Here is a 12,854-nt window from a genome sequence, read left to right on the forward strand (position 1 = left end):
TTATCACCCTCGTAACTGACCGCTTTACCTGAAACATAACTAAGGAAAGGCGTCGTGTTATATGTGATAAATAAAAGGGTGTTGTATCCTTGTGGCCTCTAGAGGGCGGTAATGTTTTGACAATAAATATTTCATCATGAATCTTAACGATCAGTAATGGCAGAAGCTGAAAATTCTCATCAATGGTTAAATTGTAATACGCCATTGAACTGCTATACATCATGAGACTGCAAGTCATTTGTTTATCATGCAACAAAACCATTTACTGTTGCCACTGATTGTATTCAAGTATGACATTACAGGACTATACAATGCACATATAGACAAACAGGTAACTGTGCTTAATTTGTTAATACAAAATTATTGTGCAACAAGAAAAGGCAGCATGATCTTGCAATAAAGGAAAAAAAGCCAGACAGATATTATGGAGCTTTTTCTGCATGTATGCAAAGGCAAAAGCACCATATTTAAAACACTTCATGGCTGAAGCACACTGGCACATGCCCCCATGGCAGAAAGTGGGACCTGAGACCCGGAGGCCACTGAGCTGGTTGATGGAGAAGCGGGCAGACTTGGTCCTTGATACCTTGTGAGAGATAAGGGGAAAAAACACGGGTCAAGTCAATATATTCATCATTCATCTTTAGGAAGTGATTTATCCTGGTCAGGGTCAGGGTGGATCTGGAGCCTATGCTGGGAACACTAGGCTCAAGTCAGGAATACACTATGGATAGGACGCCAGTCCATTGTATGGCACCATGCACACACACAAACACACACACACACCCCTTCATACACCATTCAGACCTAGCGGCAATTTCGAGTAGCCAATCCACCTACCGCATGTTTTTGGGAGATGGGAAGAAACCCAGACAAGAGAACATACACAGACAGTAACCAGAGCTCAGGATTAAACTAGGTACCCTGAAGCTGTAGGGGAGCAAAACTACCTACTGCACCACCGTGCCACCTCAATTCAACATAAATCCATCCATTTTCTATACCTTATCCTGCACAGGGTCGCAGGGAGCCTGGAGCCTATCCCAGGGAACTCAGGGACACCTTGGATGTGCAGGGCACAATCACACACACATTCACACACTATGGACAATTTAGAGACGTCAATCAGCCAACAAGGCATGTCTTAGGACTGGGGAGGAAACCGGAGTACCTGGAGGAAACCTCCGCAGCACGGGGAGAACATGCTTACTCCGCGTACACAGGGCGAAGGTGGGATTCAAAGCCCCAATCCCGGAGGTGCGAGGCAAACTTGCTAACCATTAAGCCATTGTGCAACCTCAATATAAATCATTTAAAGCTAATGAGAAGTACTGTGTTTCTTCATTGTCAAACACAGATATTTTTCTCATCTGAGGCACTCACCATGATCTGGCCCGCATGACGCGTGATGCTGTTGTCGTTCTCCTGTGCTGAGCAAAGTCACAGAGCAGATTTCTTGTCCTCAATTCTGCCCCTTGTAGGTCTAGTGGTACCATAGTTGGTGATGTCATATCTAGCTCCAGAAGCATGACATTTTCTGCCTGTGTAGTGCAAGCAAATGCATCAAATACATTACTGGATCATTTTTCACAATGATAATAAATATCCATGTAAATAACCCATTTATTAGAATGCTAAAAAGTACAGCATGGCCTCTTTGTACCAACCCTGTATCTGGAAGGAGATCCTGTTGCCACAGCAACTTGTGCATATTGGCTGATTGGCCTCTTGTATCCAACTGCAGACGTTGGCCTTTGTCTGATGCGAGGAGAATAGCTGGAGGATAAGTTCCCAATAAAACGTTCATTTACTCAACAACCAGTAATTAACTAATTAAGGAAATAATGTAAAATACACTGAATACACTAACCTTTCAGACGGGAAAAGGGGTAAGACTTTCCACTGGTCTTCCTCACCGTCAAAGTGAAGGCGGTTTATGATCTTGTTTTTCTCCTCAGGAGGAATAAAATTGTCAATGATGAGATTCCTGCAAAACGTATCACATGCAAACATTGAGGCGAAAATAGTTTTTCACTTTGGGTTACAATGTACTATCATATGAGTACGTCTTGGTGGGGTGCGTTCTTTTGAGATGGGAACTGTGGAGAACGTACTTGAATTTCATTTCTCTTGTCAGCTCATTTAATGTTTGCTCCAGCTCCTGTCTCGTTGTGACATGTTCATCGATGATGTCACCAATCTCAGCTCGTACCAACTGCAGTTTGCTGTATAGCTGTGTAAAGTCAAGACATAGAGTTATTAAAATGTTTAACACCAAAATAATGGTTGAAATCTAGGGCGAGTATTGACAAGATGATAGGTTAATAAAACAGAATGGTTGTCCTTGATATAAGGTTACCTAGCTTCCTTAGCTTCTTGGAAACCTCTCTAAAATGGAAGGACTCTTTTGTTAGGTTCTACAAAATGTTCCCCCAGAGGGCCAAACAAAAGAACCTTCAGAGTTCTACACTTAACCTTGTTCAACTGTGTATAGGAACTACATACTATAATGTAAAACGTTTGGAGGGGGGGAAAACATGATCTTATTAGAATTTCAAACAAATTTAGAAGAAATAAACAGAGTAGTTGGATTTATTTTGGTTTCATACAAAGTAATAAGAAAAGGTGTGACTGCTAACCCCACCCCTATACCTAACATTAGCTTTTTCATCTTTCGATATAACTTGTGTGGCTTGTTATGAATTGTGTCCAGGTTGGAATTAATATTTCTCCTCATTCCTGCTAAAAACAAATTATCGGTTTAGTTGTATAGACTGATGAGTTAGTCGTAAGCAAGTTTCACCTTCTTAAGTTTTTTGGTTTTGAGCTCCACCTCCTGCTGTAGAGTTGAGTAGGTCTCTTGCAGTTCCACTGTCTCCTCGTCCTGCTCAAACATCAGTTGCTGCATCTCCCTCTCTTGTCTCTCCTATGAGAGATCACACACTATCATTAGACACTGAATTAGAAGACAACAATGGTGAGTGTATATTTGCAGGTGTTACCTGCTCTGCGATCTCCTGTCTCTTTATCTCTAACATTCTCTGCTGCTCGTTGGTGTGGTCAATGATGTTCTTGCCTCCAATCAGAAGCTTGCTTTCCAAGGCCTAAAGTAAATCACAGCAAACAGGATCCAATTTATTCTGTAGTTAATTGCCTGAAAAGAACAGTGTGGTTAAATGATCCTAAATACGTGCAGGTTCTAACCTTGTATTTTTCTATCATAATTCCCATAATCTGCTGTTCCTTCAGTAAATCCTCCACAGTCTGTGATTTCTCATCCAAGATGCCTAATTTCCTCCTAAACTCCGGGCTGTCATTGGCAGAGCTCTTGGCCATCTGCTGCTTCCACCAGTATTCCTCTGCTCTCTCCTCCTTCACCATCTCCACAATGTCCACCTCACAGTTTCTAGGTGTCTCCACCTCCCCACTGCTCATGCTTCTCTTCATCTTTACACTGTTCCTCCGTCTCCTCCTTTCTTTTGCCAGCATCCCTCGTTCCTCTAGCTGCGCCTTCAGACGGGCTATTTCTTCTTGGAACTCGCGGAGCAACGCATCTTTGGGGTCCTCGTTGATCTTTGGCTTGTTTTTAATATTCTTTGCTCTGTTCGCAAACCTCAGTGTGGCGAGAGTTTCTTCATAGTGACATGACGTGGGTCCTATTGTGGCCACTATGACAGTTTTCGCGTTCCCTCCTAAAGAGTCCTGCAACAAGCGTGTGAGTTTGGAATCTCTGTACGGGATGTGAGAATTCTTCCCATCCACCAGTGCTGAGATAACATTTCCAAGAGCACTTAGAGACAAGTTTATTTTGGCAGCCTCTTTGAACCTTTGGCCCTGGGCACCTGTCTTGCTTTGGCGTTCACTGCCGGCCAGGTCCACCATGTTTAACTTGCCAACCCGAATGTGCTCTTCGCCATCGATGCCCGTCTCGCTGCATTCGATGGTTATAACAAAAATGGCATGCGAACGCGAGCTGCGCTCGTTCATTTTCGTAAATCCGACAGACCTGGACTGATTTCCCAAATTCATCACGTGTTCAATTTCTTTGATGTTTTTTGTCACAACGGATGACAGGCCTTTGACATAAACACCTGACTCTGGACTCTCCTTAAGCTCCATCTTTTTATTATTGTCCTTGCAAAGAAGGTCCCGTATCTCCTCTTGATATATCTCAAGATATGACACTCTCACCAAGTACTGTTGGTTCTGGGATCTGGATATATTGGTGAAGATGTGGTGAAAAGAATTTGGTATGACACCCCTTTTTTCTGGATCCATGGGCAGGCCTTCCATGGTATATGTCTTCCCGGTGCCAGTTTGACCAAAAGCAAATATAGTTCCGTTAAACCCGAGTAACACGGAGTCAATTAGAGGTTTGCACGAGTAACTGTACAGGTCGTTTTGTTTTGAAAACATATCATAGACCGCATCAAAAGTGAACGTCTTGTTCAGGGTTCCAGCCGCTTTCGGGTTCCGGACGCTTACCTGGCCCAGTTTCACATCCACTTCAACAATCCTCTCCTGACTCATCGCCTCCTCTTTCTTGTTTACAGGGCGGCACCGAACCACCACCTTCACCGTCTCCGCTTTTTTCCCCTGCGACATGGACCGCGGCCGCAGCATCACCACACTGTTTCTTTTAGACATCTTGTGATAGGGGCTGCTGTCGCTACATCCAAAATCCACTCCTAATGAAACGCTGTACTGGAAAGCCTAAGCCGGAATGATCGTCCACAGCAAAAAACGCCCAACTTCGCACGTAGTCCAGAAAGCATTTTTTTCCCACGATGAAAGCCTGATCCATCTGTATATAGGGCAGTGACTTGGAAAAGATTCAGTTAACAAACTGATTCTGCTTTAAAAAGGGAGGATTAAAGCTCCAGTAATGGCATTCGTTACAGAGCGAGCAGTATCCAGCTTCCCACCTCCATCCTCCATCCACCACACCCTGCAGCGCTGCAGCACACACACACACACACAATAGACTCACATTGACAGAGCATCACTCCCACCTCCAGGATATAAAAGCTGCTTATAACAATCATCATAATATAATTATAATTACAGTAATCGTACAAATGTGGTTGCTAGCCTATTCTTCCTTTTCTTCTTCTTCTTCTTATTGTTGTTGTTGTTGTTATTATTATTATTATAATTATTATTATTATTATTATTAGCCTATTGTTATTGTCATCGTTATCATTATTATTATTAGCCTATTGTTATTGTCATCGTTATCATCATCATTATTATTATTATTATTATTATTATTATTATTATTATTAGCCTATTGTTATTGTCATCGTTATCATCATCATTATCATCATCGTCGTCATCATAACATTGGATCAGAGTTGTGTATGGTGAATTTTTCTTTTCTTTCTTTTTTAAACTTTCTTTTTATTTATTTATTTACTTGTTGTTTGGAGGGTTTTTTTTTTTTTTTAGATCAAACTGTCTGCCAAAAAATTGTTGGGGTTCTTCCAAGTGAGCTGCCTTCCCTTATGTGAAGCAGTGTGGTCCTGCCATCTTTAATCTGTGAATTCATTTAGACTTATATGAGTACTTAATCGATACTGGGTCTTGTGTTTCAATCTGACATAATTACAAAGTCATGATGCAATGGACTGAAGTCCTGTGTCCCCAGGACAGGCTGCAGATCCACAGTGGTCCTGATTCACTATAAAGAGGTTTCAGGCTCAGTATTCAATTATTCTCTGCCAGGGAGTTTTTAAGCAAATGTTAATTGTAGGTTATGGCATGTATTGCCTACACAGAAAATACAGCTTTTAAAATATGCATGTTGAGGATCAAAATATTACTCACTGCATGTCATTTTTGGTTTTGATAAAGAATGGAAATAATTGGTTGTACTGAATGTATTGAATGTAAGAATGTTAAGCATTGTTTACAATCTTCTTCTTCTTCTTCTTCTCTTATTATTATTATTATACTAACGCTTCCGTTTTCCTCTTAGATGATCAGCTGAATTCCAAATACCTCCTTTTTAGATAAATAATGCACTATATGTAGTGTAAAAGCTATTATTTTGTACTCTACGTAGTGCATTTAAATGGGGGATAGGTGTGGATTTGGGATTCAGACATTAGCTGAGGATGTCCCATCATATCCACCCAATAAAAAAGGCGAAGGCGTGTTTCGGCGACGGTCCGTGTGGAGAAATTAAACCGAACCGTGTGTAAAGGGGGTATTATAAACGGCATCGGATTCGATCTGGTGGATTAGATCCGATCATATTTCTCTTTTGTTGTGGAAAACAGATGAGACGTGTAACTTTTTTACCCTCTTGGCTTGTTTGTGTAGCTTTGTTTACAGCTGCATCGTTACCAGTGGTGACAGCGCACAGTGACGGTGCATTTAAAGGCACTACTGTGCTGTGCGCAAAGCGAGTACCGGATGGATGAAGTGTTACTCATTAGGGTTCAACAACTAGGATGTGATCTAGTGTTGTAGTGCAGTGAAACGTTGATCTGCAGCAGAAAGATGGCTTTGGAACCGAAGCAGGCGAGGCTGCTGTGCATGCTGTGTCTAACCTGCGGCTTTTTCGTGGTGGAGGTGGTGGTGAGTCGAGTGACCGGCTCTCTGGCGATGCTGTCCGATTCCTTCCACATGCTGTCGGATGTGATCGCGCTGCTCGTGGCGCTGCTGGCGGTGAGACTCGCGGATCAAACAGCGGCCACGAGTCTCAACACATTCGGCTGGATCCGAGCTGAAGTCATGGGCGCCCTGGTCAATGCCGTGTTTCTCACTGCGCTCTGTTTCACCATCTTACTGGAGGCGGTAGAGCGCTACACGGAGCCGCATGAGATCGAGAAGCCGACGGTTGTGGTGTGGGTCGGAGTTGCCGGGCTCGTTGTAAACGTGCTGGGACTTTTGCTGTTTCATGGTTACGCTGGACACGGTCATGGACACTCGCACAGCACAAGTAACAGGAGATATGAGAAATCAGAGACATCATCAGGGGAGGCTTATGATCTGCTGGTGAAGAGCCAACGTCCTGGCCGAGGTGACCACGCTGTTCAAGTTGAAGCAGGTATTTATTCTTTAATAATCCATTTATAAACCAGGATTGTGCTTGTCGTTTGATTAATTTATGTGGGAATAACAATAAGTTATGTTATACAATAATTTTTTGCATTTTTGCTTTTTAATTGTACACTTTAAACACTTTTAAACACTCTTTACACTTCTGATAAACACAGTTTATTCTTCTGATAAACACTCTACACTTCTGATAAACACTTCTTTGCACTTCTGATAAACACTCTTTACACTTCTGATAAACACTTCTTTACTCTTCTGATAAACACTCTTTACACTTCTGATAAACACTCTTTACTCTTCTGATAAACACTTCTTTATTCTTCTGATTAACACTTCTTTACACTTCTGATAAACACTTCGTTACATTTCTGATAAACACTCTTTACTCTTCTGATAAACACCCTTTACTCTTCTGATAAACACTTCTTTATTCTTCTGATAAACACTCTTTACACTTCTGATAAACACTCTTTACGCTTCTGATAAACACTTCTTTACGCTTCTGATAAACACTTCTTTACTCTTCTGATAAACACTTCTTTATTCTTCTGATAAACACTCTTTACACTTCTGATAAACACTCTTTACGCTTCTGATAAACACTTCTTTATTCTTCTGATAAACACTTTTTACACTTCTGATAAACACTCTTTACGCTTCTGATAAACACTTCTTTACTCTTCTGATAAACACTTCTTTACGCTTCTGATGAACACTCTACACTTCTGATAAACACAGTTTATTCTTCTGATAAACACTTCTTTACTCTTCTGATAAACACTTCTTTACTCTTCTGATAAACACTTCTTTACGCTTCTGATGAACACTCTACACTTCTGATAAACACAGTTTATTCTTCTGATAAACACTTCATTACGCTTCTGATAAACACTCTTTACGCTTCTGATAAACACTCTTTACGCTTCTGATAAACACTCTTTATGCTTCTGATAAACACTCTTCTGATAAACACGCTTCTGATAAACACTCTTCTGATAAACACTCTTTACGCTTCTGATAAATGCACTATGCTCGTCTGATAAATGCACCCAATCTGCTCCCATTTTACTCACTGATAATCTGAATTGCTGATACCTCCTTATTAGATCTATAATGTACTACATGGATTTATTTTATACCCTGCTTTTATATGGGGAGTAGGTAGTGATTTGGAATTCAGTCATTAGTCACCCAATAGGAAAAGGTGAAGGTGTGTTTCACATCTGGATGTGAATAATAATAAGTAACTTTTTGCTGTTTTATTATTCAGATTTTTAATTGTGAAATTTACTGCTCTGATATTTTTCAGACATTGTCTCAAAACATAACCTGGAAATCCCAGTGAATGGAAACATCTCACCAGAGAAGCTGGAGCATGATTTAGATTCGTCTTCCCAGCTCAACATGCGTGGAGTCTTCCTGCATGTGTTGGGCGATGCCCTTGGCTCTGTCATTGTAGTGATTAATGCTCTCATTTTCACATTCGTGTGGAGGACATGTGACAATCAAGAGATATGTATTAACCCATGCCTGAGTAGCTACTGCTCTGACCACTGGCCAGTGAATAATACGCACTTGGTCCACAGCAATGGTACCAGCGCTGTCGCTGTAGCTGGACCTTGTTGGGTGCTCTACCTGGATCCCACACTCTGTGTAATCTTGGTGGCCATCTTGCTCTATACTACCTTCCCACTGCTGAAGGAGTCCACCCTCATCCTGCTGCAGTCCGTGCCCAAGCAGATTGACATGCAGAGGCTGGACAAAAAGCTGAGGAGTCTTGAGGGGGTTCTGGCAGTCCATGAGCTGCACATCTGGCAGCTGGCTGGGAGCCGAATCATCGCCACGGCACACGTTAAGTGTCACGACCCTGCCTCTTACATGGACACAGCTAAACGCATCAAAAACCTCTTCCATGAGGAAGGCATCCATGCTACAACAGTCCAGCCCGAGTTCTCGGATGACAAAGAACTTGGTGTCTCAGAGTGTGAACTTCCCTGTTACAGTCAGTGTACCCTGAAGCTCTGCTGTGACATGAGCTGGAAATCTAGATCTGAATCAGTGCTCGGTTGCACATACGTCTCATCCAGTGAAAATACTCCTCAACGCTCCACTGCTAGCTGCAATATTCAGCAAAACTCTGAAGTTTTTCTGCAGACGGAGGTGGAATCCACAGTCTAGGTTTGATCAAATTATGAGTATGCAATTTTACAGCAACCTTTGAAACAGTATTGAATCTGTTTAAGACAGTTATGTTTCTGAGAATCTCAAATCCCTTTGTTTTATTATCCCCAACTGTATGTAAAGCAATTTAACTAATCAACTCCATACAATACCTCTTATCTCTTATACCTGTGGTGGCATGGATGCTTTGTCATGACTATAAACATTTCTAGAACTGTAATTTTGAGAATGTGTAATCTGGAGCACTTTATGGTATTAATGTTTACATCTTGTTAATAGTAAAAAATACTATCTACTGTATGTGCCTTAAATAAATAAATAAATAACATAATAATTACACTGTGCATTATCATTGTATTACAATTTTATCTTAATCATTTCATTTATTTTAGTGTGATATCTGCTTTAAAGGAGGGCATAACTGTAATGTCTGTTCTTAAAACAAAGTAGCAAAGTCCTCAGAATGCTTTAATTTAGTGCCAAGATGCCAGCTCTTATAATCTGATTAACAGTTAACTGCATCTGTGCCAAACTAAATATTTATATCACCTGCTACTAGTGCTTACATAAAAGGTTTTATTATTAAGGTCATGAATGTTGCATGTTTTAGGGAGTGTTTGACTCTGTAGGACACCTTATCCTCTGCACAGCTGTCAAAACACACCATAGCTCAGATGAACCTTAAGATCAACTGCACATATATCCACTGTGTGATTACTGGTTAAATTTGTTTAAAGGGCTTCAACATGTCCAATCTATCCCCTTTATGCTTTGAATGGGTTGTTAAGAAACAATAGTTTAGGGATAGCGTGAGAACACAACTTAATGAGGGCAGTGTGATGCAATCAATAATGCAGTGTATGGGGCACTGTGTCAAAAAAACAATAGAGAATAGCCCTTATTCAGTCCTTGCACAGTCCTCCAATCAATCCTCTAGGATAAGAGACCGACTGTGATGTCTGCTATTGTGTACCTTTTAAGAAAAACGATTGACACTTACAATAATCAGGGTTTTATTGTCTTGAGCTGTAAGTTGAAATGGTAGTAGATGGACAGCCATTGATATAAGTACTATATGTGTGGAAAGCATATTTTTTCATTATGTTTGACTCCTTTGTTAGATATGATCATGTCAGAAAAGTCCTGATTTCAGTCAACAGAACTTCATACTCCATATTACACTGGAGTTACTGTAATCCATGGATAAACAAATCACAATCATATGCACATTTTTTTCTCATTTTAATTTGTTCATTGATTTAGATCTGATTTTAGATAAGTATTCAATCAGTATTGTCTGTCATGATTTACACTGATGTAATCAAGTATTTGCCACATTTAGTTCCCAGTAGGAGCATTAATTATTCAGATTTAAAGATAAGAATGCAGACCATTTGGGGAAATATATCTACCTGCCTGAGTAAGCAGTGGTAGCAAAAGGGCCCTCGTGAGTAGTTGGAGGTAGGGTGGAAAATTATTGGTGTAGAGTGCTTTGTCCTCAGAATTATTATTATTATTATTATTATTATTATTATTATTATTATTATTATTTTAATCTAAACACTGCTTAATTGAGAACGATACACCCCCTAGAGTCAATGTTTAGTACACTGTCCAGTCCGTGCAGGATTTTGCTGAGGTTTTTGTGATTGTTGCAGCCGAAAATGCTTGATTTTGCTGTGGCTTTTTTCAAAATTTGCAATGCAACTTGTGGAGTTTTTTTGTACTTTTTTTTTGCAGAAAACTAATTTAATTGTCAGAATTGCAATTGCACAAAACCTTTTTGCACTGGTTTGCAGTGATGTTTGTTGGTAAATGAGACCTTTTAGCTGTACTCATGTTCGGCGCACGTGAATCAAAAAGGGCTTTGGCTGAATGCGCCTTGTTATGACCTCACATGATGGATCTTGGCCCAAATCTGCAGAAAATCTGTGGTAATACTGAAAAATCGCAAGCTCCTCCGAATATTGCGGAGTTTGTTCGATTTTGTGTTAATTTCTGCGATCGAAAATCGCCAAATCCTGGAGGAACTGATTGTCCTGTTGTCTGTGCGACCTCTGCAAATTTTTATTTTGGCATTTTCTCCCAAAACTTTTTTTTTTGCAAGCTATTGGAGGACATTCCAGGTCATTGTCCTGTTGGGACATAAATTTTTTAATTTTAATTAAAATACAGCTTTCTGGCTGACCCATGTTGCCCTCGATGACAACAAGATTTCCAGTTCTGCCTGCTGAAAGGCAATCTCATGAGCATGATGCTACTACCATTGATGAACCTTTATGATAGGATTGGTGTTATCTGGGTGTAGGGCTGTATTTGTTCTGTGCCAAACATAATGCTTTGCTTTTATAACAAATGGTTCAAAATCTTTTTTTCAAAAGGTCTCAGATTTTGTCACATGCCTCCTAGTAAATTCCATGCCTTTAGGAAGTGGCTTCCTTCTGTCAGCTCTCCAATAAAGCGCTGATAACATAGTTGAGGTCTACAGTACACTACTTTCAGGCAGTGAGCTCGCTAACCCCTTCAGTGTTCTAGCTGCCTTCTTGGACACTTCTGTGACAGTTGTCCTTCTTGCCAGTACACTCAATTTGGAAGGATGGCCTGGTTTTAATAGTGTCTGGGTTTTGGCATATTTTTTTCCACTTTTTTAAAATGGATTTTACAGTGCTCCTAAGGAGGTTTAATGCTTTGCTGATCTTTTCATAACATTCTTCAGCTTTTTTCTCCTAACAACTTTAATCTCAAAGCTCTTGGTCATCATGACAGCAGGACTTATCTGATCTGCCATTTTAGCTGAGAGACCTCCTAAAGGTCAGTGATATTTACTGTGCAAACATACACGTGGACACAGGTGGATTTGAAATTAATAGAGGTGTACCCTATTTAACATATTTATTGTGAGTACTCAAGAAAAAGTATAAATACCAGTCTAATTAATCTTTTAAAGTAAGGCTAATGAATATTTCTCAGTGATTCTAACTAATTGATTTCATTTTGTTTCTGTAATGAGTCACTTCAGAATAAGCAGAAAAAATCCCATTCTAATATACTTACATTTGATATTGCAATACAGAAAAAATAATCACTAGGGGGCAAATACTTTCTGAAGGCATTGAATCTAAACTCTTCTACCAGGGGCATGGCTTGTTACCTGAAGGGAGCATCTCACTCTTTCTGGGATAGAACCATGGGCTCATGGATAGAACCATGAACCCCCTTACACACACACACACACACAAACCCAGGACTGTGCACGTCTTCAACCTCGGTTGTGTTTTGATATCCAGTCCATGAAAACCACAAACACGAGTGGACACAAGACACACCCTTGATGGAATCCGACAGCCACCTTAACCCCAACATCAAGAATGCTGACACAACTATGCTGTGTAGTGATCTCTGCAGGATCACTGCACTCATAGAGAGACCAGATCATACAAAGTGAGCCAGATACCCTGTATTCCTGCATTACCTCCCACAACAAATGTCAAAGCACATAATAATAGGCCTTCTCCAAAACCACAATACACATATACACTTTGTTTACATATGCATGACTCTTCACAAAACTGTGCCAGAGTAAAGAGCTGGACCACTGTTCCATGGCA

At 40.5% G+C, this 12,854-nt stretch overlaps 2 protein-coding genes across 2 annotated transcripts; one reads left to right on the top strand and one right to left on the bottom strand.

The window, feature by feature from the left end:
• Positions 1-278: 278 nt before the first annotated feature.
• Positions 279-5,006, bottom strand: kif3cb (kinesin family member 3Cb). Its single transcript, XM_053632742.1, has 8 exons — positions 3,205-5,006; positions 3,003-3,104; positions 2,804-2,926; positions 2,115-2,233; positions 1,871-1,987; positions 1,668-1,776; positions 1,384-1,541; positions 279-586 (listed from the first exon to the last, which is right to left on the bottom strand). The coding sequence occupies exons 1-8, from the start codon at positions 4,645-4,647 to the stop codon at positions 478-480; spliced, it is 2,280 nt and encodes a 759-aa protein (XP_053488717.1). The 5' UTR covers positions 4,648-5,006; the 3' UTR covers positions 279-477.
• Positions 5,007-6,388: 1,382 nt separating this feature from the next.
• On the top strand, positions 6,389-9,506 carry slc30a1b (solute carrier family 30 member 1b). The gene is made up of 2 exons (XM_053632743.1): positions 6,389-7,054; positions 8,375-9,506. The coding sequence occupies exons 1-2, from the start codon at positions 6,505-6,507 to the stop codon at positions 9,241-9,243; spliced, it is 1,419 nt and encodes a 472-aa protein (XP_053488718.1). The 5' UTR covers positions 6,389-6,504; the 3' UTR covers positions 9,244-9,506.
• The last annotated feature ends 3,348 nt before the right edge of the window (positions 9,507-12,854 follow it).

The sequence above is a fragment of the Ictalurus furcatus genome, chromosome 9 (assembly GCF_023375685.1).
Source record: "Ictalurus furcatus strain D&B chromosome 9, Billie_1.0, whole genome shotgun sequence".
In the NCBI taxonomy this organism is placed as follows: domain Eukaryota; kingdom Metazoa; phylum Chordata; class Actinopteri; order Siluriformes; family Ictaluridae; genus Ictalurus; species Ictalurus furcatus.